Below are 27,409 nucleotides of genomic sequence, written 5' to 3' on the forward strand. Positions count from 1 at the left end.
ATCAGAGACTAAAGTAAAAAGATTCATGAAAGTATAAGAACCAAAACTATTATCTAACAAAAAAAAAAAGACAGGGACAAACCAGAGGCCGAGGGAGGAAGCCCAACACAAAAGGCATAAAGGCCTCACCATAGCAATAATAACACCTAGCCAGCAAATTACATTTGCTAGGAAAGCAACAAGGACATGTTGAGATTTGGGAGCCAAAATTCCAATTTGTAGCTGAAACTGAAGCTTATGTAGCTTCTGGGTCTCAAGCTCTCCACTCACCACTCCTCAGTTGTCACTTGTCAGCGACTCATTTCCACCGCTGGATTCATTCCCATTTCAATTTCATGGCGTTTCATGGCGCTTCATGCCGTCTCTTGTCGTTGAAATCGCTACGAACTCTCAGCAGGGCCAGGTACCCTTTGCCTTATCTTCATTCACCAATTTCATCATCTCTCTTTTCAACCTTACAAATCCTTTATGCTCAATCAAATTCATTGAATGTTGATGAAAATCGGATCAACAACAACCAATCTACTCTTGACGAACGTTCTGTTCTTGATCAACTCTCCAACCTCTTACCAATACCCCATAATAATTCCGCTCCAAACCTATTTGAATCCAGCAATTCAGATAAGCAGAATAAAATTAGAGCCGTTGATGGATTTTTACTGCCCCATGAGAAATTACGCGGGATTTTTCTTCAGAAATTGAAGGGTACAACTGCAATTGAGCATGCTTTAGACAATGTTGGTGTGGATTTGAGTGTTGATGTTGTTGCACAAGTAGTGAATAGAGGGAGTTTAGGCGGTGAAGCAATGATTATCTTTTTTAATTGGGCAATAAAGAAGCCCACCATAGCTGAAGATATCCATATATACCATATAATCCTCAAGGCATTAGGCAGAAGAAAGTTCTTTAAATATATGATGCAGGTTTTGCATAAAATGAGGACCCAAGACATAAGTCCCAATTTAGAGACCATATCAATTGTAATGGATAGTTTCATGAGGAACCGGCAAGTATCCAAAGCAATCCAAGTATTCCGAAACTTGGAACAATTTGGTTTGGATTGTAATGCTGAATCTTTGAATGTGCTTCTGCGATGTCTGTGTCTGCGATCCCATGTAGGTGCTGCAAACTCATTTCTCAATTCGGTGAAGGGGAAGATACAATTCAATGTTACTACGTATAATATTATTATTGGTGGGTGGTCAAGATATGGTAGAGTTAGCGAAATCGAGAGGATTTTGGAAGCAATGGTAGCAGATGGATTAAGTCCTGATAGCTCAACTTTCAGTTACATTCTTGAGGGTTTAGGGAGAGCTGGTCGGATTGATGATGCTGTTGAGATTTTTGATAGTATGAAGGGGAAAGGTTGCGTGCCAGACACCAGCACTTATAATGCAATGATTTCTAACTTTATCTCTGTTAGAAATTTTGATGAGTGTGTGAAGTACTATAAGGGTATGTTGAGTAATAATTGTGATCCAGATATTGATACTTATACCAAAATAATTGCTGCTTTCCTTAAAGCCCGAAAAGTGGCTGATGCACTCGAAATGTTTGATGAGATGTTAGGTCGAGGATTTGTTCCCACTACAGGGACTATAACCTCATTTATTGAACCCTTATGTAACTATGGTCCACCCTATGCTGCTATGATGATTTACCAAAAAGCAAGAAAGGTGGGATGTAGAATATCATTGAGTGCTTATAAGCTATTGCTTATGCGGCTTTCTAGGTTTGGTAAATGTGGAATGTTGCTAAACATTTGGGATGAGATGCATGAATGTGGTTATGCTTCAGATATGGAAGTTTACGAGTACGTAATTAATGGGCTTTGCAACATAGGGCAGCTTGAAAATGCTGTACTTGTCATGGAAGAGTCTTTGCAGAAAGGCTATTGCCCAAGCAGGCTTATTTATAGCAAATTAAATAACAAACTACTTGCTTCAAATAAAGTAGAGAGGGCTTATAAGCTATTTTTAAAGATTAAAGATGCTCGTCGTTATGATAATGCTCAGAGATTTTGGCGTGCTAATGGATGGCATTTCTGAACTGACATCTTAGAGGTGGCAAGTAAAGATGTTTATGTATGCTTTGTTTTGCCTTTCTGACAGCAAGTTATTGACTTACCTGCTAGAAGAACGTGGCCGTTCTAGTAAGTGCATTTCTGACCCTTTTAATTTATTCGTTATACTGCCTGCTTTATACCTAAAAAAAAAGTGCTCTTATTTTAAGCATTACAAATATCAATTTTTGGGAAACTGTGTGCAAGAACTGCATGCAGTCTTATATCCGACATAGGTTTTGATTTCTGCATGCAAGTATATTTCTGTAGGTATGCTATTCTGTATTAACCGGCTTTGTTTTTTTTTTTTTTTCCTTTCTGTAGGAGGTTGTATCCGACATTAGGTTTGATCATGGAGCTGTCATCTTATTAGGTAGGTTTTCTTGAACATATGTTCTTGTCTCTTAGATCATTGACAATTGATTTTTTTGAGAACTGATGCTAAAGTTATACATTCTTTTCGATCATGGTAGTTTGGCAGAATTAAGAACTGATGTTTTGAATCTATTGACCAAGGCATGGGGGAAGCAGGACACATGCAGTTGAAAGGTGATGATTGCCCTTAAATTTGAAATTCTAAAAAATCTTTTTAGGACTTTCACTATTCTACAGAATCAGTGAATCACAATTAAGTTATGTATGTGGCAAAATGCTGGTGGGGAGAATTTTTAATTAGATTCCAAAATAAAGTTCTTTTGACACTATTATTGAAAAATGGACACAATATTGATTTTCTAGCCTGCTTTAACCATCTCTAGAAAATTTTCAGTATACAGAAATTACATTATAAATGGCCAAGATCATCTGAATAGCATGTCCAAGCAAACTTGTGGTTCAAAGTTCAAAAATGGATAAAGTTTCCAATGTCAATTCCTTCGATAAATTCTCATTCTCCCCACTACAGCAGAACCCGGGAGGACTACAGGGTCATAGTCTTGGAATTAAGGAATGCTTAAATTCTGATTATAGTGCATTCTTCCAGGGCAGATGTAATAATTAAGTTTTTTAATGGTGCAGCCTAAACTACCCAAAAAGGCTTACTACCTGAAGCAGAGGGTTAATGACCAGACTTGTGTGCAAATCTTCTTTAGTTGCACATATCAGCTTGGGAGGTGGTGATAATTGTGTATCCTCAAGTTTGTGAGTGCATTCTGTCAGGGAAGATATGTTCATATTTGTTGTGCTGCAGCTGAAACTAATAAAGTGAGGTTACTTTATAAATCAGAGGGTTAGTGACAAGCAGGTGCATATCTGATCTTGTAGCACACTAGCACATATCAGCACAGGGAGATGCCAATGATCATATTGAGTCAGATATTAATTTTTGTAATGCTGCAGCTAGAACTACCAAAGAGGCTCAGAGGGTGGATGAGAGGACTTGTTTGCATTTTGTTGAACACATCAGCTTAAAAGATGCCGATGGTGATGTGCAGGCCTACGTTATTTACACTGTAAATTTGAAGATGAGGGGGGGGCCAGGTGTTGCTTCTATAAAATATAAATTACATTGATTTTGCATTATGCTTCTGAAAGCAAAACTAGTGACCAGTTACCTGTTGCACCATCACAAATAATATATGCCGAACAGAAATGGCCTAAATGCATTTGGAACTTTCACCTGAATTCTATGGATTGTTGATCATTGATGCTCAATCAAATTCCTTGAAAAGTAGAGCGCAAGTGGTTTGAAACCTTGTTTTTTGTTATACTTTATGGTTGGTTAACTGGTTATAAAGTTTACTTTTTAAGGAAAAATGTATTTATGGGATTAACATAGCAGTTATTAGGTCCATTGATTTTAATTACTAAATTTTAATAATTTTTTGGTTTAGGTACCAAAATTAAATAGCATTTTAGATTAAGTACTAGTTGAAAAGTCAAACAAATTAATAAAATAAAAAGTATTAGAATTTACAAATATTACATCACATGCCACTATAATAAAAAAAAATAAAAATAATATTACATCACAAATATTATATTAATTTATACTATATTGTATTATAAGAAATAAAAAAATCAATCCAGTCACAACTTAATAGTGATTGTCTTGGTAAATTGAAAAAGACAACTCACACTACTATATCATATATTATTAGGTCCATTGATTTTAACTACTAAATTTTAATAACTTTTTAGTTTATGTACCAAAATTAAATAGTATTTTAGATTAGGTACTAGTTGAAAAGTCAAACAAATTAATAAAGTAAAAAGTATTATAATTTACAAATATTACATCACATGCCACTACAATAAAAAAAAATAAAAATAATATTACATCACAAATATTACATTAATTTATACTATATTGTATTATAAAAAATAAAAAAATCAATCCAGTCACAACTTAATTGTGACTGTCTTGGTAAATTGAAAAAGACAACTCACACCACTATATCATATATTATTTTGAGTAAAAGTATTGTTTTGACCTCTATTTATACTATATTGTAGTATAATTTTTCTAAAAAAATTCAATTAAGTCACAACTTAACTGTGATTGTCTCACAACTTAGATGTGACTGTCGTTTAGTCACAACTAAATTTGAAGTTGTGAGTGTCGTACAGTCACAACTAAATGTGAAGTTGAGATTACATTAGCAAATTTTCAAAATAATATAAAAGCCTCAAGGGCAATTTTGTTAAAACCTTATAAATTTTAACTAACATTCTTCATATGTGAGCCAAAGGATAAAAATGTCAAATAAAAAAGGCTCAAATCAAATAGGCTAACATATTTGTGACATAATCTAAAAACTACATTTAAATTTGGTAGTTCAATTGAAGTATTATATGGTTTTCATGCTATACCAAAAAATTATTGGGATTTGATATTTAATCCTAATTTTCTATTTTTTCTAAGCCTCAAATTTTCAAAAATTGTTTCTTTTTCTGAAAATTTGACGCTTGGATGTTGAGACGTAGTTGTGCTCGTTTCAACACAGCAATTTTTGTTTTATGTTTTTCCATGTACATGCCTTGGGAGTAAAAAATACAGGAATAACACAGGCATTTGCATTTGCCGCACCAAGTACTTCAATTACAAATCAAAAAGAGCAATAACGGTATATGAACGTTGAGAGCAATAAAAATTACCATGCTGCAACCTCATATAGTTGGTAAAGAATACTATGAAACTGCGCAAAGAGTTTTTCCTTTCCAAGGAAAAAAGAAAAAGGAGAAATCTTCTTCATCAAATGCAACAACTATGAACTAATTCTACTGAACTATTCTACTGGGGAGGAGTAACTTTCAAGGCATACCGCGTAATATCACAATTACAGAGGTATTATAGGTTTTATGGAAAATGACCAATTGAAAATTTTCCATCTAACTAGTCTAACGGATTTCTTAATTTTTGCTTAATTGTAAACAAAACTTAATTAAAAAATCTGATTACAAAAAAAAAAACTACAAGAACCTTATTGGACAAAGACCAAACTATAGGCAGCATATTAGTCATTCGCTCTAGACTGAACATCAAAGAGCACTACAAAGTTTTATGTTTCAAAATCATTTCAACTGAAAATGAACACCTAAAACATACTACTTCACCCATTTATAATTAACATATCAATCCAAACAAAACAAGAAAGACATAAATTTGATAAACTTGTTTTTTTTTTTTTTTTTAATATTGAAGAGAATCTGATAAGATCTTATTTAAGCACAAAAACAGGAACATATAATGGCATCATCCAGCTACATCAAATCTTCATCTGTCGGAGAGGATTATAGCTCGGTTGAACTATTAGCGACGAAAATTACCAAATCCTGCAAAATAAGCATTTTAAAAATAAGAAGAATATCTGTTGAAAGATGTTATATATATGCATGATTGTGCATGTGGGTTGGTGTCGAATTGTGTTTGTTGATGCAGGCAAGTGATCCCAAAACGTAGAAACAACACAGAAGTAGATTCATACTTGGAGTTGGCATAACACGCACAAGAGCCAAACTGGTGGAAGATGTTATACCAGAATGTGCTTCCATTTGAGTACCTCTCTCAGGACTTTGAAGGTACATATTTTGAGCCCTTGGTGCAGGGTTGTGAGAAGAGTCTTTATCCTTGGACGATTCAACTTGTGGCTCTTCTACTGATTCTGCATTGTTTGGTGGTGTTGGCCCCCCCGAGTGCCTTCGTTTCGAACGAGCTCTCCTGTTCTGGAACCAATTGTAGACATTCGTTTCAGAAATAGGACCATGTTGTGAGAGTTCCATGGTTATGTCTTTGATCCTCTGCTTGCATGGAGTTCCATTGCCTTCATCAAAAATACTCTCAAGGACTTGAAGTTGCACAGCTGCTGGGGTCCATCTCTGCCTTGTACTCATCTTCTGCCCACCAAACCCCATTAATGGATCACAATAAACATTCCCCACCCTCATTCCTGAAATAACATAATTTATTTCACAAAACCCTTCACTTTAGATGTCATATTTAGAAGAAATTATTCTATATACTTATAGACTACCATCTGATATAATCGATGTGTTATTATAATACGAGTAAACGTTATTACTCTATAAATATAAACATATCGTCCAAAAAAATATCCTTACATATTGAATTGGTTACATTATTCTTAATAAGTTTTTCATATTTAGAAAATGGCCCAACCTAAAAGAGCAAGCAATCCAACAGTCAAAGAAAGACAATATTTTTTTTAATTTTATGAAAGGAGTGATCGAATTTGGGTGTAGAGTGAGCAATTCTATGCCCTTCTAACGATCAAAGAAAGACACAATATATTTAATCCACAATCATACCCACATACACAAAGAAATGGGAAGAAGAAAAGAGAGAGAGAGAGAATGAAATACAGACCAGCAAGATCTTGTTGGGCAGTTAAGGACTTGTGCATCTCAAGAAGCTGTTCAGAAATGACGGCGTAGACAGCGATCTGTTTGCGCAGGAGCTCAATTTGGTCGTCGGTCATGACCTTCACGAACGACAACCCTCCAAACCCATCATCACGTGCTTGTCTCTGCCTCTGGAACAAGAGGATTTGCTGCTGCCTCTGCAACCCCATCACCATTGTTCGTCGCAGCTTCTTTTCTCTTCTGCGCAATTCTTCAATTTATAGTCAAAGGAGTCTCCTCTGTATTTTACCATGTAATTGCTGCGCATTTTCAAATTCTCTTTTCGCTATGGAGACAATACCAACGTCAACGTACAAAATATCTTCACTATATGCAAAATCTCCTCCTCAATCTTCTCATATTAATATATATACAAAATTGATGGGTTAGGTCTAATTTGCTCACCTTACCCTTGTTGTTTTCAAAATGGATGGTCGATTAAATTAGCTTAAATCAAGCATTAAACAGATTAAATATATATATATTTTTTATGAAAATGTCAACAGGCAGGTTTAAACAGATTAAATTTGATTGTCTCTAATTTAAATTAAACATTATATCAAGTCACAAATTATTGGAATTGAATATCCAATCAAGCAAATTTAAAATCTTACTGTTGGAAAAATTCCTAAATTGATGGGAATGATTTAAATTATAAATCAATCAGGCTAATTAAATTTAAATTGACACAAATCATGGTCAAATCAAGACCCAAATTTGAGGAATTAGGGATTCCAAATTATAAACCCTACATTGCCTATAAATACTCAGCTTCAATGGAGAGAAGAGATTTTTAGTAAAAGTAAACACCCACAAGATTCCAAAATTTCTTACTCAGTTCATCAAATTTTTGAGAAAATCATTAAGCTCTATTCAAGTGTCGGCTCTTTCACCACCCATTTTGTTCATGATCAAATTTTTAAAGGTCGAATAAGAGGAATTTATTCTTTTACACAAAGATTGTAATCAAACAAATCATTAATACAATTAGAATTTAGAGATGTACAATGGGCACAGCCGACCCGGATATGGCACACGCATTGCCTATTTAAAGTCGGCTCGGCCCATCATTAAGTTGGCCAGGCTGGACCAAGGTTTGCTATCTCGTTGAGCTAGTCGGCACGAGCCTGTCTTGGGTTGGGCTTGCTCAAACTCGTGATTGGTTTGGACTAACAGGCTCATTTACATTAATTTTTCTCAATTTATATTTTTCAAATTTTAAAAATTAATTTTTATCTCCATAAATAAAATATTTATTTAAATTCAAGAATTTCCCAAAAACTAAATACAACATTATATATTTTATTCCAAAGTTATTCATTATCAATTGCTATTTTTTTTAAAAAAATTTATCATTAATATTTTTTTTATAAAATTGTTATCTTACAAAATTGTTTTTTTATGTCAGAATATTTCAACTGTACAACTACTCAATATGTCAGAATAATTAATTAATAATTTTATTAAATAATTATTAAAAGTTAAAATTTTACAATAAATAATCAGATAGGGCCGGGTTAGGCTTAAGTTTTAAGATAATTGAACTGGTCTGGCCCGACCCAATTATTAAATAGCTGGAGTGCTTGACCTATTTCAAATAAGTCAGGCCAATTCATTGGACACCTCTAAAATACAATATAATTACTTTGTATGCGTGTCCTTGTTTTATTTGATATTTCAAGAATCATGATTACTGGCTTACAGCTCTGTCAATTTCTTCCTCCAATGGGTCTCAGAGTTCTCCCTTGATGGACCGCAACCCACCCTCAAAACTAACCCCAGCCCACCCCTAAATTTATAATCGTCTTCATTGTGGACAAGTATATCTGTTTTTTTTTTTTTTTTTTGGCCACTGACAAGTATATCTGCTTAAAGTCCTTGACTTGTGCACAAAAGTCATAAACATGACATGTTGACTATCGCACACAGACATGGCTCATTGTTATCTAATATTAAGGGGAAAAAATCCTTGAAAAATGAAGAAAATCCTTGAAAAAATGAAGGAATTCAACCTGCAAAAGAGAAAAAAAGGGAATAATAAAAATAAAAGGTGGGAAGGATGGGTCCATATTCACTCACCTAGATAAGACATTTTGATGGGCAGCAGAGTGATGATAAAAGCCAGAGCCAACAAGTATAAGAAAGCAGAGAAAGATTAGATTGCTATTGGATTGTTACATGGGACAAAAGGAAGTTGTTGCACCTAACTATCACGACATCGAACTAAAGCTCATTAACAAGGATTACGGACACACTTTGCAACTGACCCCAAGCTTCAAACTTGGTTAACCTAAAATAAGGAAGTGTGTCTAAGGATTAACCTGAGATCGATCAGACAAGGGGTCAAATAAAAGAGAGACATGAAACGCATACACTTATAATAAAGGAAAATACTTGGGTACTCAAAAATGAATATCAAACTTGTCCTTACAACCAATCACATAAGTCTATAACGAATCCCACCACTTTCTCTCTCATAGTGAACTCCATTATGAGCTCATGTAATCGATTATGAAGACAAACTTGTACTCATTTCTGAGTACCCAAGCACTGTCCTATGATAAACCCGTGACATGAAAGTTTTACCCAGTAAATTTTGCTAACAATTACCATCGACAAACAAGCATCAACACTTGCGTATAATTCATGAAAGACCAAGCTAATGACTTCAACCTTGAAGCTCTTGGCATTTTTACATGCGAAGACCTTGAACAAATACAAAACGAAAAACACTATTACCATATGATTGAGCCTGGTGGTTGCCAAAAAGGATGATGGGAATGAAATTATCACAAATGCTTGCTGGTGCCGAATATATTAATCAAAATGATCACAGATGAAAAGTGTAACTTGAGTTAGACTTTCAAATTCTATGAAAAAAACAGTTCACATTCTAGATAGACAATGATTGCGTGTGGAATAAAGTAACTACTAGAACAGGACTAGCTGTGACCCGTCAAATGATTGGTAGTTTATACAATAATGTCAATAACATCATACAACAAAGCTCACCAGCAGCTCAACTGCACAAGTTGGACAACAAAAATTCATGGTATACAAAGCAACACCATATCGTTAATGTTTCTTGTCAACCATCCCTTCTCAAAATCCATCAATAGTCGGTCTAGAACCCAAAGAGGGGTTCACAGATCTTATAAGCCTTAGATCTACAACTACTTAGTTATGCATATCAGCAATTTTAAGCAGTGAATCTTACTGTTGCATGTGTTTCTCCAACTCAACTCAGTTTTACGCAGTTTGTTCCTTCTGAGTTTTGAAAACAAGTTGGGGTATTCCAAAACCCATGCAGAGAAGCAATTGAAATTCCTGCTAATGTGTTTACTAAAAACAAGAATCTTAGCTGATAAACTCCACATATTTGGGAACAACTTCTGTTGCTACATCTTTAACAGTATGGACACAATACATGTTTAACAATGAGCCTAATAGCAATGACCTTTCTAAAACTAAATATGCTTTCGATGACAAACTTTTTTTCATTACAGTGAATTACCACGCCAGGACCAAATATGAACAGCAGAACCAAATGACTTACCACATTATAAAAGCATAAACTAAATTACAACTACATGTCTAATTAAGATTGCATCTCCAGTTTTAAGTTTATCATCTCAAAGACAACACAATAATCCATGATTAAAAGACAACACAACCCACCATAATCGTGACACAGAAATTAAAAACATCAATCCATGATTAAAAGACAACTTAACTGATCAAAACATGCAACTACAGAATCAAAATCGATATAACCCTCATGAAATGCAATTGAATAGTACTTTTTTAACCTGTAAATAAACCAAAATATCCACAGCAAAAGGCCAAAGCAACAACGTAATGATGAGATGAGTGAACCAGCAGCAATGAGAATTAAGAGACTAAACACTGGAATATCATAAAACCTTACATCATAGAAGCTAGCTCCTCTACTAAGATACGAATGACTTAGCTAAATCATTTGGCTTCAGAGAAAGTACAGGTAGAAGTGAATCTCCCTTCTATAACTATTTAATTTCAAAAATAACAGAACAAGTACATTCATAAAGGGAGGAATATATTTCCTTGAGGAAAAGAGGTGGAAAAAATTAACATTGAATGACCAAAACCATGTCATGGGATGATCAAATGGTCACAAGCTAGATCACTATGCTATCCTTAAGCCACTTCCTACTCGTCATCGTCCTCCTGAAAATGACAATAACAGACAAATCAATAAAAATTAGGAACAGGACCCACAAAATAAATGATCGCAGATCTGAAAAAAAAAATGAGACAAACCTCATCACTCCCTTCTTCATCTCCATCCTCATCATCATTCACCTCGGACATCGACTTCTCAGACCCTTCTTCCTCAGCTGCATTGGCACCTTCAGCCTGATAATCAAGCAAGAGCAAGTTAGCACAATAATCATATTCTTATGCTCCACGAATAAGGATACAAAAGAATTACCTGTTTCTTGTTATAGGCCTTCATGTTCTTCTCATACTCAACCTTGCGCTTCTCTGCCTTGGCCACATATGGTGCTTTGTCCTGAAAAATTACACAGGCTTAGCAAAACAAAATCATAATCAAAGCCCAACCGTTCAAGTTCAATGATTTTCACACAGCAATAACTTACAGCTTCAGACATTGACTTCCATTTCTGACCAGCAGCTTTGCCCACCTGAAATTTAAACAAAGTTTAGGCTGAGAAAATAAATACAGCCTTTAGGTTCTTTAGAGTAGAAGACAGCTGATTATATACTTACAGCAGAAACTGATTTGTTGTTAGGATTTTCCTTATTGAACTGCTTCCTGAACTCTTCCCTGTAACAATCATCATATTAAACTTTGTAAAATAAAATAAACAAAAACCTGACTACAAAACATTGAGTTATTTTACTCCTTTTATTATTTATCGGACTGCAAAATCTGACTGGAAATTTGAGCAGATCGGAAATTGAGAAATGAAGGAGAGAGAGAGAGAGAGAGAGAGAGAGAGAGAGAGAGAGAGAGAGAGAGAGAGAGTTACATGAAAACGAAGAAGGCACTGGCTGGCCTCTTAGGCTTGTTAGGGTCCTTGGCCGCCTTCTTACTCACCCTTGCAGCTTTAGTAGGCTTCTTATTGACAGCAAGCCTGCGACCAAACACAAAATCACATCACAAACCAGAAAAGAAGAAAGCAGGAAACGTAGATTCAACGCCATATATGAATATTCTTAGATCTAAACCATGAGAGATCGTTACCTGGAGTCAGCTTTCTTGGTGTTGGATTTGGCTCCTTTCATGGCGATTCCTGCAGATTGAAGATCGGATCGGTGAAAATCGAAGCGAAAATCGGAGGAAATCGGATCGGAATCGAAAGGGGGGACTTACCTAGGGTTAGGGTTTGAAGGAGAATAGGAGATAGAGCAAGCGAGCGAATGAGCGGTGTGTTGTGTTGCGTTGCGTTGTGTTGTGCGTGTGGAAATGGGAGGGACTTTGTGAGACACAAAGGCGGAGTGTGGGAGATATTATTATTAAGATTTCAATTTCATTTGGTTTTTTTGGGGAAATTGAAATTCAATTGCGCACGAAATGAAAACTGGGGGTTTAGGCGGGATTTAAATTTCATGCCACCTCACGGATCCACGCGCTCTCTTTCCATTGGCTGCGTTAAACCTAAGCTCTCTCTTTAGTCTTTCCTTCTCTCCCCTTTCGGCTCTCTGCCTCTATGTGCTGCCTGCCTAGTGCCTGCAAAGCGGTGTGGTGACTTTTCATTCTTCATTAAACAAAGCAGGTGAGGTGGATATGTGGATATTTGGATATTTTGGTGGAAAAAATTACTATGCAGGGCCATTTTATACATAAATGTTAACCAAAAGCACTTTTATACGATTAAAATGATCATATATTTTTGGTTTTTGACTAGAAGGTGATATGGTCTATGGTGGGGTCCAGTATTTATCTTTTTTCAAAGTGTTTGTGGTGGAGAATATTTTCATAGCCCATTTAAATGTTAAGCCCGAAATAGGGGATGAATCCAACCAAGGAATGATCCCAGGGCTTAAGGCAATCTCAGATCTCAAGCCTGGGAAAAGTGGATGATCCCAACCTAGGTCTATATTAGTGAGCAAGTCCATGAGTCATATCAAGTGACGTATGCAAAGAAGTGGATAAAGACCACGTGAAGAAAATGAGAGATGAACGTGGGGGTGGGGAGCAAGCAATCCATGCATGAGTAACGGGATCGTTTACACATGGAAGATAATTACTTGGACTCCAAGTCATGAACTTGATCCCCAAGTCAACTGAAACTATAAATGACAACGTTAGTTGTTTACCAAGGGACGCAACTCATTCCTTTGAACATACTAAAATTAAACAGGCATTGACTTAATCGTCGGAGCATCTTTTGTAGGTACCCCACGCGCCGTTCAAAAACAAATTGAAGTCAAGAGCGCAAACTCACTCTATGTCGTTCCTGAGTTCGATTCCTAAGGTCATATCACATGTAGATCAAATTATCTTCTTTGAAGATTTTGGGTCCAACAGTTGGCGCCGTTTGTGGGAATTCCTATAACAAAAGTCGTTCATTAACATAATGACAAGGATCTGACTTGCTGGGAGTAGCTCGAGGTCATCTATCGCACAACAACAGAACTCGGGGAACTTTCAAGGAGCGGGGGATGCGCCCCCCGTACATAAAGAAACTATTCGATGAGCTTCGAGAAACAAGAAGGATAGCGAAGGACACGATGAAGAAGGTTGGAGAATATGAGAGACAACAAGACAGAGAAAACAAGAGAAAGGAACAGAGGAAAGAACCTAACGATAGATCTTCAACTCAAGCAAGTTCAGACGAAATGGAGAATACCAGAGGCTATAAAGGCAACTGTTTGAGCCTATCCAAGCACGGGCACCCGAAGAGACCAAAGAATGGGGAACTGAGAGACATGATCCACAAGATGGTAAAGGAGATCAAAACAAAGACCCCTGCCGAACTTGCCTTGGAAACGGCCAGAGAAATCTGCAGGTCCCCATTTACGGAGAAGATCTTTAACGTAAAGAGACCTACCAAATTCACCCAGCCGAAGTTCAAGATGTTCATGGAACCACCGATCCGCTCGAGCACATATATACCACTTTCAACAACAAATGATTCTGGAAGCGGAAGACGAGGCCTTGATATGCAAGCTATTTCCCTCGAGTCTTTCGGGATCAGCTTTAACATGGTTCAAACAACTGAAGCCGGGAACGATTAGGAACTTTGTCGAGTTATGTGAAGCCTTCATCTCTTAGTATATTTGCAACCAAAGAAGGAAGAAAGACATAACAGTCCTCCTCAACACCAAGCATAACCCTAGAGAGAAGTTGAAGGATTATCTGTGTAGGTTTATCACCGAGATGTCAACTCTCGATGAATGCGACCCAAAAACCGCTTCTTTGGCCTTTCATGAAGGATTGTTACTTGGAACGAAAAATGCACCAGACCTTGATCAAAAGGCCGTTGAAGGACATGAGAGAAGTTTTGAACTGGGTAGACGGGTGCATAAGACTGGAAGAAAAATGGGAAATACAAGCTTGCTGGATGATGGCCGTGACCACTTCGCCAAAGGAGCAAGCCATACCGACGAAAGTAAAGGCTATATGGAACATGCTCGAACCCAAGACGCTAAAAGAAGTCCAAGTTCTGACCGATCGAGTAGCAGTTCTACTACGAACCCTCGTCAACATATTGACGCAAACAATTTTTCAACCTGAAAGAAGTTCAGACAAGTAAACTCAAGGAAGTATTTTCTTTATATTTAAATTTAATAAGTGTATATGTTATTTAAATTTAATAAATTAAGTTATGAATTCCACTTTGTCTATTAAATCAAAGTCCAAATATTTTGTGAAAAAAATTTTCTTGAACTGAAGAAACTGATCCAATGATCCCAGGGACGTGGGGTAGGTAGGGATAATCCCGGAAACCTAGACAACCTCCTGATCCTAACCCGACCTCGCAGATAATGAGACAAAGGCATAACTCCGAAGACATACAAACCTTGGAAAACCAAAAAAAGATGAGTAGTCCGAACAATGGAAATGTGAACATGCCGAAAGATGATATCCAAATTGTCAAGAAAATGAAGTTAATGAACTTGAATGGCCAAACGAGCAGAACAAAGCACTAGGGGCACGAATGATCCCAGGTTATCCAACGGTTCAAGAAAAGAACCAAGCTCACGAATAAAAGAGCTATAGAAATTCAGCCAAGGCACTACAACAAAAAGTATATATTATAGCACTTTAGTATAGCATTTATTTCAAACTGCTGTTATAAGTGATAAAATTATAGCACTTTAATTAAAAACGCTGTAAGCTATTTTAAGGCCCACAATCCTTAGGCGCGCGAAACCCAACATTTTGTTTATTTCCCTCCCACTTGATTTGGGATAGTTTTAGCCTTCCAAGTCAGAACGTACTAATGCTTTTCCTCTCTCTCTCTCTCTCTCTCTCTCTCATCTTCCTCTAATCTATCTTCCGATCGAGCACTTGGCTGAGGGACGCTCACTCAGTCCTGCTCACTCTCGCTCGCTCACTCCTGCTCGCTCTCTCAGTCTCCCTCACCCACTCTCTGTCATGTCCATAGGTAAGTCTCTTCTCATGATTTTCTACAATTTTGATTTTAGGGTTAGTGGGTTTTGGGGAAAATTGTGTGGGGAAGAATCAATTTTTCATGTGCTTGAACTATTGACAGCATAAAATTTATTCATATGTTTTTTTTTTTCTCTAAATTTTCATGTTCCATGAAGGACGAGAGCGACGAGGACAAGCACAAGGCCGAGCTCTGGTTCGACTCCGCTTTCGCATATGCCTCTTCACGTACATTCCCTATCTATCCCTCTTCTAACTTCTCTGTGTTTTTTATTGTGGTTGAATTTCTTCAATTCATTTGCTTAGTGCTTTTTCTTTGTTAGGGTTTCTCTCAGATATATCTTTCTTGCATTGCATTTGGTGTCGATTTTAGGGTTCTAGCTTGGCTTTCTTCTTTGAATTCTGTTACCTCTCTTGGAAGTTTAGGGTTTCAATTTTCGTTTTTGCGATGAATTTTGTTCCAATTGAAGCGATTGGTGTCTTGATGCTTGCTCTGTTTTATGGTGTATGATTGCTGAGAAAATTAGTTTGGTTGTCTTTGGATGCTAAGAGTTTCGGGACTAGAAAAGAAAATTCAGTTTATTTATTTTTTGTTAGTGATTTCGTTTGCACAATTGAAAAACTAAACTCAATTGTGGGGTTCCAAATTCTTGAAAGCAAGATTTTGTTCTTTACTTCTATTTTTGGTTAATCTATTTTCAGAAATTAAATAAGAGGTTATGGGTGTTCTTCAATTAAGCCATTGATTTGCCTGTTTTTATTTGGCTTTCTTTGATTTTCTTTGTAGTTTTCATTAGAGCTTCAATGTCATTTTGTCTACAATCACTAACACCATTCATATTTAACTTTTTCAACATAGAAAATCAGAGTTCTGTTGTCTTAAAATGTTGTACCATCTGGGGCAACATTCATCAGCTGTATGATCTTGACCCTGTGTGCTTGGCTTTGGTTATTTTGAAATTGAAATGAACATATTACCAGTGGCCAATGCTTGCTTGCAAAAGCCGAATGCTAGGTCAGTCTTGTTATTAATGCCTCTGTGATGAAAATCAAAAAGCATACAGTGATGAATTTTAAATTTAGGTCGTCATTGATAGATGTATTCAGAAAATAACAGAAATCTTTGAATTCATATAATTGCTTTTAAGTCTTATTATTATAGATTATATCTTACTGCTAACATATAGCTATTATTATATAGGGTCTTGGTTTCTTACTTGATTTCATTTGATAGGATGTACCGTGGAAGGCATTTTTCCAAAATCAAGCTGTATGGGCTATGATATATGCTCATTTTTGTGGAAGCTGGGGTCACTATACTTGCTTAGCATGGCTTCCTACCTATTTTAGGTAATTTATGCAGTCCTTACCTTTGACTTTGTTCTCATAATGATAGGGGGGTATGATTTCCTTTTTCATCTATTTAACTCTTAACTATTGTCTATTATATTTCTTTTTCCAGTTTCAATTTTGGCTATTGTGAGTTATAGATTAGTGGCACTTGTCATCAATGGTGATCTGAGAATTATTGTGCAAGTTATTTAAGTTTTCTATTGGCTGTATATGTTCATCATAAGTTATATGGTAAAGAAAGAAAAAAGTTTTATATTCTATATTAGACTACAATATGTACACCTTAATACGTAAGGTGTTATATTTGCTTTAAAGAAAGGATTAGCCAATAACATGTTTGATTTTAGCTCCAGTTGCTTAACTTTTTGGATGGAATTTTCAAGCATACTCTTTTTCTAGACTAAAGCCATCAAGTGCACCTAATTTATATAATTCACCAACTTAACACAGAAGAAAAGCGAAAATAATACATACCCAATATGAATAGACTAACAGACTTGTTTACCTGGTCCAATTAGGCTTAAAAAGTTCCCTACAGCTATTTTATGAAGGTTATGTGTTGTTTTTTTGTAGAAAATGTAACAAGGTCATTGATGCAATACCTTGTGTCTATGAAAGTTTAGTTTGCGAGAGAGAACAATTTTGTTTCCTTGTTATGCACTCATGTAATGATAAAGATGCTAAAATTTCAATTAATGTGATATGCAGCCAGGAGTTGAACCTGAATTTGACAGAAGCTGCATGGGTAAGTCTAAAACTGCTAATCACTTGTTTTTTCTTAGCAATTCAAGAAGGAATTAGTTATTCATGCCTGAATATCATGATCTGTGGTGTCATATTACATTCAGATAACAGAATTATTATTTTCCTAAGAATGTGCCTCCCATAGTGTCATAAAGGTCTTTTTAACTTGTGAGAAGTGTCAGCTCAATCTAATAGCCAGCACAATTTCCATGTTTTATTCACTTGGGTGTCTGGTCCAGCATGGTAACTTGCGAATTCTATGCACTGTTGCAAAGTAGAAACAATTACAAAAAATGCAATTATTAGAAAAAAAAAAAACAAAAAAGAAAAAAAATTAGGAATGGCAATCATTATATTTATGCACAAGATATTGTCAATTTAGAAAAAACATTTACCTTTCTATGTCTGAAGGTGCATCAAATATTCAGTTGTATTATGGCAAGGGTTTTTATATTTGCTTCAGGTCTCTATCCTTCCTCCATTGGCTTCAATCTTTGTGACTAGCATTGCAGCGCAATTTGCTGATAACTTGATTTCTAGTGGAGTTCAAACCACTACGGTAAGGAGATATTACAAATGATCACTTTGTTGTATATGATAGTGTCAGAAAAATCCAATCTAGTAGAAATTTGTAGGTTTTTGCAACAAGAAATAAGAAATTTTAAGCAGTTTTCTTAAGTTAGTGGATTCACTTTATTTTGCTTATTTATTTACTTTCTATTTTACTTTTGAAATACATAATAAGCTTGTAACTGTCATAATATTAGTTTTGCCTAATAAGTTTCTGGTTCAGTTATCATGCATGCCTTGACTTGCTATTAACTTTTTGCATTGAAGGGCAACTCCTTTATTAGTCTTAACTTTTTGTTAGTCTTAAGTTTTTCTTTATTTATACTTATTGGGGCTGAATTGTATTATCTATATTTAGCTTTGTGCTATATATCTAATTTGGGGGAAGGTCAATATTTGTTTTTATGAAAAAAATTGGGGGGAGGATGACTTCTTTGCAACTTATGCTACTTGAACCATTTAATTGATATTTAAACTCCAACAACCAATCACAAGTTTTCTTGCTTATTGGATGATTTCTTGCTTATTATTGTTTTTTATTCAATTGATATGCAAGAGAGAGAGGTGTATACTATTTTGTAAGTCTTAGAACATCTTTATCTTTCTCTTTGGCATTGTGGACAGAAGCTAGCTAGGATATGGATCTATATCTTTTTCTTTCACTTTCTATTTTTCTCTTTGTCCTAAAAAATGTTGTCTTTCACTCTCTGCACACATCAACCATTCCCTTTTCTCTTTCTTTTTATTTATTTTTCATGTCAATGTAGGATTGTTTTATAGTTTATAATGTTATTTATATATAGTTATGAAGTAACAATGTTATTTTGTTGTAACAAAAGCAGAGATTCGAGGGTAGATTGGTCTGAAGATCAATTAAACCATTGCATTTACAGACGTTTTGGTGCTGTTGAGTGCAAAGAGGTATTTTTAAATGCTTAATTTAAATGGAGTCATTACATTAAATGAAATCATTGCATTTGACTATATGTTATTAGACATATAGACAACTCAATTGAGAAAATCTCTTGTTTGGTACTAGTCTTTCTTTACTAATTTTCATTTATATATCTATTTTTTGCTCTATCACTTTGAAATGCAGAATTTGTTATTTTAAGTTTTGTGCAATTGAGTAATTGATATGGGATCGGTTCTCTAAGAGTTTAGGCTACAAACAGTGCTGAAGAGTTTTAAAAAAGTACCTTTATGTACAAAGATTTATTCTGAGTTTGCTGAAATCATCTCATCCTGCAGTACATTTATGTACGATAAGGTTTTTTTTATCATTGGGCTAGATTTATCAACTGTAACTTTTATGGCTATATAATGTCAATTTCTCCTCCAGAACAAGTTTATGTAAATATTAAATTTTGTTCATCTGTCTAGGTAGATGCTTGCAGGATATTTTTTTTTTTTTTTTTTTTCCTTATTGTCTCTAGGTTATAGGCTTATAGTGTTCCAATTATGATTCTGATTGTATTGACAGAAGCCATACATGGGTTGTACTTGCTGTGGAGTTGTATCTTGCTGGTGCTGCAACAAATTCTCAAGATGGGATTACATATCTTTTTGGAAGATGCCCTACATGAGCTCAAGGAGATGGTTGAACAGAATATGCGTTGATTTGTTAGTATTCTCACTGTTTTAACCTATAGGCTTGTTTTTGTTACTATATGACCTACATATTAGTGTTTTTTAAAGGCCAATTTGAAACTATGACAGTTGTGAAACTATTATGCTTATGCAGCCTTAACATTGGTATTTGAAGTAACTTGTATATATTGTATTTCAGGACCAATATATTTAATGATGTGTTTTAGTTCCAATTGTTTCTTTTAATTTATATATATACTTGATAGCACATAAGTTTCATACTTAATGCTATATATAAAAAATTTCTAGTAGCAATCTAAAAAGCCTAAAAAAATAATTTCGGAGGCACCAAAATATGTAATCAATAATTATTATATATTTGCAAAAATTAACGATAGCATTTTAAAATTCTATAGTAATAATTATTATAGCTTCTTTAAAATGCTACGAAAGATCGTTACATATTCTAGCATTTTTAAAACGCTATTAAATACCACAATAATAGCATTTTAAAAATGCTATTGCATATCTTTCTATAGCATTTTAAAAACGCTATTATATAGATTTTTTATAGCGTTTCAAAAACGCTATAGAAAGGAATTTTTTTATAGCGTTCTAAAAACGCTATAATAAGTCTTGGGTCTATTATAACGTCGGCTGACATAGCGTTTTCAATAACGCTATAAAAGGGCTTTTATAGCGTTTTTTGAGTGCTATAAAAGCCCTTTTATGTTCTAGTGAGGGTTTAAGAAAACAATCCAAGCTCGTGAAAGAGCTAAAGAAATTAGACCAAAGGTTCAACTGTTCAAGGAAAGAACTCGAACTTATGAAAGAATTATGGAAAATTGACCAAGGCTTGACGAAAGAACCATCACTAAAATCACAAAAGAGGTTACATAATTGCAGGTTAAGCAAGGAAATCTGGACTCATGAAAGAATCATTGAAACATTAGAACCTCACCTCGAAAATCATCCCATGACAAAAAAATAAAAAATAATAAAAATAATAATGTTAATTTGATTGAAATCAGATGATGCAAGGATCGGATTTGGTAAACCTTCTCGCAGGTCTTCAAGCCCATATGAGTCTTCATGCATGTATGTACATATATATGAATCAAAACAATTTATCCAAGAGACATGAGAGATACATCCACAACCGGAAGATAAGATATCAAGGCTCAGCGAGAGCTCGACTTCCATGGAGAGAGAGCCTCAAGGTGTTGAACCGCTGAACTCGAGGTTGTCACCTCTGTGACTTGCTGAACCAACAACCTCGTTGCTGAACTGCCGCTTCTCGCAGCTGCTGAATCGCCGAACCCAGCGACCTCGACCCAGCAAGCCTGCTGCTGAACCATCACCGAGCCTCAAGGTGCTGAACCGCCAAACCCAGCAAGCCTGCTGTTGAACCACTACTGAGCCTCAAGCTGCTAAACCGCCGAACCTAGTGCTGGCCCTGAAGGAGGGCACCAGTGCAACCGCTTAGGGCCCACCTTCAAGGGGGCCCACAAATTTTTATACCATGTATATATTAATATATAGGCTTATTTACTATTTTACCCCCCTGAAACTAATTCTCGTGTATCATTTTGCCTGCTTTTTTTTTTTACAAACTTTGAAAATTAATTAAAAATAACTCCGGAATCAAAAAAATACATGAAAAATTTTTACGGACTCGTCTTGACTAGTATTAATTTACTATGAGGTCAAATTACCAATTTTTCATCCAAATGTTTCTAGAAAATTAAAATACATTTTACTCTTTAGAAATTCATAAGATAATTTCTCGAACTCCAAAAAATACGAGATTTACACCGTTGGTCTTCTAAACAATAACACTACCTCTCTTGTGAACACTTGCTACCCAAGAGACCTCTTGGTCTTAGAGGAAAATAAAGTTCCCTTTATAAAATAAATTCTAGAATTTCCATAAAGTCCCGGAAGAATTCTCTGAAACAGGTTTTTAGTAATTTCCAAAATATTTTTGAGAATTCATCCGAGACTTTACAGAAATTTAGAATTTTTATAGAGGGAAATTTATTTTAATTTTTTAGAAATAAATTTGGACTTCCCAAATTTTCTAGAAACTCTGAAAGGGCAAATTGGTAATTTGACCCATAGTAAATTAGAACTAGTCAAGACGAGTCCGTAGAAATTTTTCGTGTATTTTTCTGAGTCTAGAGCTATTTTTAATTAATTTTCAAAGTTTGTAAAAATAGGAAGTGGGCAAAGTGATACATGAGAATTAGTTTTAGAGGGCAAAGTGATACATAATAAATGTTAGGGGGTGAAGTTAGATTAGAAGTTACTTTCAGGGGGCAAACTAGTAAATAAGCCTTAATATATATTAAAAAAAAAATAGCTGTTGGGTCTATTTATAATATCTTCGCTGCAACTAGGCCTTTCTACTTATTGTATCAGAGCTGTAATTATCTAGTTTCTTTCTTTAGGCTTAGGGCCCCGTTTGTACAAAAAAAAAAAAAAAACTAAGCCCTTCTAAGATATAAAGTTTGGATTCTGCAACCTATTTCTCACTATAGTTGATGATTATACTCGTTGCACTTGGGTCTATTTGATGCATTATAAATCTGATACATCTCATTTTCTCACTTCTTTCATTAACCTTGTTGAAACACAATTTTCTACTAAAGTTAAAATTTTTCGCAGTGATAATGGCCCTGAGTTCACATTGGCCAAATTTTATTATAAAAAAGGGATTTATCACCAAACCAGTTGTGTTTCTACTCCACAACAAAATAAGGTAGCCGAGAGGAAACATCGTCATCTTCTCAATGTAGCTCGTGCATTACTCTTTCAAGCTAACCTTCCAAAACAATTTTGGGGAGATGCCATTCTAACCGCAACTTATCTCATCAATCGTACACCAACGCCCCTTTTAAAAGGTAAGACACCTTATGAGATGCTTTTTCATAAGTCACCTACCTATGATCATTTGCGGGTATTTGGGTGTCTCTATTTTGCCTCTACACATCATTATCGTCCCACCAAATGTCTTTTTCTTGGCTATCCCTATGGTCAAAAAGGTTATCACATGTATGATCTCACCTCGGGTAAAGTTTTTGTCTCTCGTGATGTTCTCTTTTATGAACATATTTTTCCTTTATCTTCTTCCGCTGCAGTTCCTACTCTTGTTTTCCCACCACCACAAGAACTATTTTCAGAGAATTCTCCCCATTCAAGTTCACCTGACACTGCTCAAGCAACAGCTCGTATCAATCCCCCTGACATTGCTCAAGCACCAGTTGTTCCTCCTCTTTCCGTTTCCGGTCTCAGCAATGATGACCATACCCAATCCATCTCCTCTCCAGTTCTTGCTGGATCACCTGCTTCTACCAGCGACACTATCATACCTCGCGCACCTAATCCTTCTCCACCTATCACCACTACCATGCCTATTCCTTCACCCTCTCCGCCTGTGGTTCCTACATCTACTCGACCCACACGTGCCACACAAATGCTCGGTTATCTCAATGAATATCATGTTGGTATTACTCTTCCTTCTCGTTCCTACCCATCATCTAACTCGGTCATGGTTCAATCTCCAGGTATTCCTTATCCCTTTTCTCATGTTCTTTCCTATGATCGTTTATCTTCCTCACATCGTGCTTTTATCATAGCTCTTTCTATCGAGACAGAACCTCGTTCCTTTTTACAGGCTGTTAAGGATCCCAAATGGCGCCATGCTATGCAACAAGAACTTACTGCCCTTGAAGCTAATGGCACTTGGTCACTGCAATCATTACCTCCTGGGAAGAAAGCTATCGGTTGCAAGTGGGTTTATAAGATTAAACTCAAACCGGATGGATCTGTTGACCGTTACAAGGCCCGTCTCGTTGCTAAGGGCTATAGTCAGATTGAAGGATTGGATTATCGGGAAACTTTTGCCCCTGTTGCCAAGCATGTCACCATTTGTCTTCTCCTTGCCACCGCTGCTACCCAGAACTGGCATCTTCACCAGCTTGATGTTAATAATGCATTTCTCCATGGTGATCTTAATGAAGATGTCTACATGACTCTACCACCCGGTTTCGGACGAAAGGGGGAGACTCGGGTTTGCAAACTTCACAAATCCTTGTACAGGCTCAAACAAGCATCCCGACAATGGTTTCTCAAGCTCTCCTCAACACTGAAACAAGCAGGATTTCAACAATCCAAAGCTGATTATTCCTTATTTGTCCGATCTCGAGATGGTAACTTTACTGATGTTCTTGTCTATGTAGATGATGTTATTTTGGCAGGTAACAATTTGCAAGATATAGAGGCAACCAAATCATTTCTAAAGCAGCAGTTCAAATTGAAATATCTTGGTTCATTGAAGTATTTCTTAGGAATGCAGGTTGCTCGATCCAACAAAGGGATAGTGCTCTCACAAAGAAAATATGCTCTTGAGATTCTTGAAGATGCAGGCTATCTCGGTGCCAAACCAGCCTCATTTCCAATGGAACAAAATATCTCTCTTAGTCGATCTGATGGTGACTATATCAATGATCCTTCCTCATATCGTCGGCTTGTAGGACGACTCATTTATTTAACAATTACACATCCAGATCTTGTATATTCAGTCCATATCCTAAGCCAGTTTATGGACAAGCCACGCGTCCCACATTTAGAGGCTGCTCATCGTGTTCTTCGTTACATTAAGAACACTCCTGGCCAAGGAATTTTTCTCTCTATGTAACGACCCGGCCCAAATTTTCACTAGAAATTTAAATTTTTATTTAACTATGTTTTTAAGAGATTTTTTTTAAAAGATGTGAAATTGTATTTTAAAGATTTTGAGATTTATTTGGAAAATAAAAAGAGTTTTGATTTAAAGTTTTGATTTATTTATTTTTATTTTAAATTTAAGCTTGACCAAAAGTTGACTTTTAAAAAGAATGGGTTTTCGATTTTGACTTTGGGTCCGTTAGATAGGTTTCGATCCCCCGAGTTCATAGACACGTAGCACGTTTCGATCCGAGTTACAGATTGGAAGATATGGGCGTTTGAAGCGAGGGGCAATTTCGTAAAATGACAAATTGGGGTTTAAAAATCAGATTTTCTAGACTTCTCTCTCTCTCTCTAGAACCTTCTCTCTCTCTCTCTCTCTCTCTCTCTCTCTCTCTAGAACCTTCTCTCTCTCCTTTATATCTCTCTCTCCTCACGCACACCCCCCCCCGATTCTCTCTCTTTCCTCTCCTTTCTCTCTGGCCGATCGTCTCCTCCGGCGAGTGTCTCGCCGTCCGGCAGCCAATGGCGACGAGACACCCACCCATCACCTCGCCTTCTCCTTCTCCATCTTCCCCTAGCCTCTAATCACCCAATCGGACCACCACCACGACGTGACGGCGCGAAATCCGATGCCAGCCCCTGCAGATGACTTGGATTTTCCGGCCAAATTGCGAGGTCCGACCACTACAAATCGATTCCCCTCGACGTTCTGAGCTTCCCCATACAATTCTTTCACTCCGACGACCTCCCAAAACGGTAGTGCAAAGCTAGAAGACCGCGGCTACTCCGGTGGCCGTTCCGGCGACTCCGGCGACTTCTGGTCTCGAACCAGGTATTGAAATCGATCCTCTCTTCATTCTCTACAAGTTTGTATGATTGGTTTGGCCTGATGTTGATCTGAATAGGAAACCCATTTAGACCACCCACAACCACCGCGGATCCACAGTACATGGTGGCGGTGCAGGTGTGTTTGGGATAGTTTCCAACCATTAAAAATTCCTAGGACCCTTGTGGGGTGTTTTCGACCATTAAAACTTAAGGAGAAAGTGAAATTTGCAAAAATCCCTTTTTGGGCTGCCACCTCAGGCCGCCACCGCCGTGTTTTCAGCCACCCACCGACTGCCCAATAGTTTTGTGACCTTCTTTAGACCCTTAATAACGTGTTTGTTCATGCTAGGTGATTTGAAAGTGATTAGAGAAACTGAACTGGGAATCAGGGCACAAACGGACGCTTGATCAATACCAATCGGCACTCGGACAAGCTCTGGCTAAGGTTTAACCCATAATTCTCTCTTTCGTATTTGGTATGGTGATTTTGGATAAGTGTGAGAAGTTGGTTTGGAGATTTGAGGTTGATTAGGATTTAATTATTATTTTTCGGAATTGAGTTAGGTTGATAAAGTATTGTCTCTCGGCTATTTCTAGTGGCGAACAAGTGTTGAATCGGGAGATGGAAACAAATCTCGGAAAGGATTGTGCATAGCTTGGTTAATCTGTGAGTGGACTTTTATTTTTGAAAATGCTTATGGAAGTTTATAATTTAATTTATACTTGTTTTCTAATTATTGTTTGAGAAATAAAAATCTTTGAGTTGGTTGTTTAATCCTTAATAAGTTATAAAAATCGTATCATTTTAGTTATTCCGTGATGTTGATTTTTCTAAGTTGTTGGACTTTGGAAAAGAATCTAGTCTCTTGTTTTATTCACGTGGTTTATTTAATAATTTGGTATTGTCGAAAGTTTGGATTTGTTTCATGTTTATTTGAAATAATACACCTTGGCATTTTGATTTAAGTTTTGTTGGAAGGTTTCAAAAATATTTGCTTTCGATGAGAAAAGGATCTATTATTTGGTTTATGGAGAAAAATGGTTTTCAAACCACCCTTTGCAGTACCCTCCAGATTTTCAGATACATAGGTCTTTGGGACCCATCACGGCACACATATAGGCTTTGGGCCGTGTGTCGGGATGCTTCGCCCTTTGGGGGCTGCTCTGCGTGCACGTATGACCAGGATTGCCTGCACGTGCTGATTTATTCACGCGTGTGTATGGTCAGGATATTGCCTGCACGTGTTGGATTTACTCCACGCGTGTGTATGGCCAGGATATTGCCTGCACGTGTTGGATTCACTCCACGCGTGTGTATGGCCAGGATATTGCCTGCACGTGTTGGATTTCACTCCACGCGTGTGTATGGCCAGGATATTGCCTGCCTGTGCGATGCAGGAATTCCGTGCAGGTGTATGGCCAGGTTATTCAGGGTATATAGCATGGTGGAAAATGAAATTGGTACCTTCAAGAGTGTTTTATGGATTTCAAGTGAGAAATATCTTTCGAGTTTTATAATGAATTCGATTTTATTATGATTTTGATAAATTAAATGATTGGCTTTTGAGAAAAGTGTTTTGAGTTATCTTTTCTTTGAGTTCCTTTAGTTTTTATAATATTCTTAAAGCTTGGAAATGATTTTAAAACTGGGGGATTTCAAAAACAACGTGAGGTCTTAGAATTTAAATCTAGTTATAAAGGGTTTTCTGAAAAGATATTTACCTTTGATTTTCATTTTTATTAAACTGTCCACTCACTGAGTTATCTCACCATTTTCCTATTTTTGTTCAAATTGTTCCCCCCAGGTTGTAGCTTTGGTGGAGGTCGAGCCAATAACGTCGAGGCAGTCACAACCACCTCCCTAGTCGGAACCTGTAGGCGCCATTTAATTTTTATAGAGATTCCTTGTAATAGAATAGCAGCTCTGATAACCACTCTAAAATTTTAAGTTGGATTTCTGTGAAATTGTTGGGTCTGAGACCCTATTTGGTTGTGGTAGAGGTGGTTGATGACTTAGAAGTGCTTTTTAACAGGTATTGGAATTTCTG

General features: G+C 36.3%; 3 protein-coding genes and 1 long non-coding RNA gene across 5 annotated transcripts; 2 read left to right on the forward strand and 2 right to left on the reverse strand.

The window, feature by feature from the left end:
• The first annotated feature begins 163 nt into the window (after positions 1-163).
• On the forward strand, positions 164-3,668 carry LOC147273097 (Pentatricopeptide repeat (PPR) superfamily protein). 2 transcript variants are annotated; one of them, XM_086227605.1, is made up of 5 exons: positions 164-2,152; positions 2,387-2,435; positions 2,536-2,611; positions 3,080-3,305; positions 3,401-3,668. In XM_086227605.1, exon 1 carries the CDS (start codon positions 336-338, stop codon positions 2,046-2,048), a length of 1,713 nt encoding a protein of 570 aa, XP_086083731.1. In that variant the 5' UTR covers positions 164-335; the 3' UTR covers positions 2,049-2,152; positions 2,387-2,435; positions 2,536-2,611; positions 3,080-3,305; positions 3,401-3,668. The 2 variants fall into 2 exon arrangements, with proteins under 2 accessions (XP_086083731.1, XP_086083730.1); XM_086227604.1 differs by having other exon boundaries at positions 3,080-3,668.
• Positions 3,669-5,591: 1,923 nt separating this feature from the next.
• LOC147273098 (WUSCHEL-related homeobox 8-like) lies at positions 5,592-7,250 on the reverse strand. The gene is made up of 3 exons (XM_086257111.1): positions 6,888-7,250; positions 5,989-6,450; positions 5,592-5,836 (listed from the first exon to the last, which is right to left on the reverse strand). The coding sequence occupies exons 1-3, from the start codon at positions 7,096-7,098 to the stop codon at positions 5,814-5,816; spliced, it is 696 nt and encodes a 231-aa protein (XP_086113237.1). The 5' UTR covers positions 7,099-7,250; the 3' UTR covers positions 5,592-5,813.
• Positions 7,251-10,789: 3,539 nt separating this feature from the next.
• On the reverse strand, positions 10,790-12,529 carry LOC147273099 (HMG1/2-like protein). Its single transcript, XM_086257265.1, has 8 exons — positions 12,300-12,529; positions 12,171-12,219; positions 11,956-12,060; positions 11,693-11,750; positions 11,563-11,607; positions 11,394-11,474; positions 11,222-11,317; positions 10,790-11,128 (listed from the first exon to the last, which is right to left on the reverse strand). The coding sequence occupies exons 2-8, from the start codon at positions 12,209-12,211 to the stop codon at positions 11,111-11,113; spliced, it is 444 nt and encodes a 147-aa protein (XP_086113391.1). The 5' UTR covers positions 12,212-12,219; positions 12,300-12,529; the 3' UTR covers positions 10,790-11,110.
• Positions 12,530-16,400: 3,871 nt separating this feature from the next.
• On the forward strand, positions 16,401-18,203 carry LOC147273100 (uncharacterized). The gene is made up of 3 exons (XR_015119719.1): positions 16,401-16,895; positions 17,607-17,643; positions 18,106-18,203. It is a non-coding gene; the product is annotated as an uncharacterized LOC147273100 (long non-coding RNA).
• Positions 18,204-27,409: the final 9,206 nt, after the last annotated feature.

Source organism: Dryas octopetala, chromosome 9 (assembly GCF_963921425.1).
Source record: "Dryas octopetala chromosome 9, drDryOcto1.1, whole genome shotgun sequence".
In the NCBI taxonomy this organism is placed as follows: Eukaryota; Viridiplantae; Streptophyta; class Magnoliopsida; order Rosales; family Rosaceae; genus Dryas; species Dryas octopetala.

Bases quoted from the DNA above. Each gene is read 5' to 3' on its own strand.
- LOC147273097 (XM_086227604.1), top strand. From the start codon at position 336: ATGGCGTTTCATGGCGCTTCATGCCGTCTCTTGTCGTTGAAATCGCTA.
- LOC147273099 (XM_086257265.1), bottom strand. From the start codon at position 12,211: ATGAAAGGAGCCAAATCCAACACCAAGAAAGCTGACTCCAG. The intron at 11,751-11,955 runs GTAACTCTCTCT...TGATTGTTACAG, and splicing joins AGTGCCTTCTTCGTTTTCAT to GGAAGAGTTCAGGAAGCAGT. The intron at 11,475-11,562 runs GTAAGTTATTGC...GTAATTTTTCAG, and splicing joins GGAAGTCAATGTCTGAAGCT to GACAAAGCACCATATGTGGC.
- LOC147273098 (XM_086257111.1), bottom strand. From the start codon at position 7,098: ATGGTGATGGGGTTGCAGAGGCAGCAGCAAATCCTCTTGTTCCAGAGG. The intron at 6,451-6,887 runs GTCTGTATTTCA...ATGTTATTTCAG, and splicing joins TGCCCAACAAGATCTTGCTG to GAATGAGGGTGGGGAATGTT. The intron at 5,837-5,988 runs GTATGAATCTAC...CTTATTTTGCAG, and splicing joins GCGTGTTATGCCAACTCCAA to GATTTGGTAATTTTCGTCGC.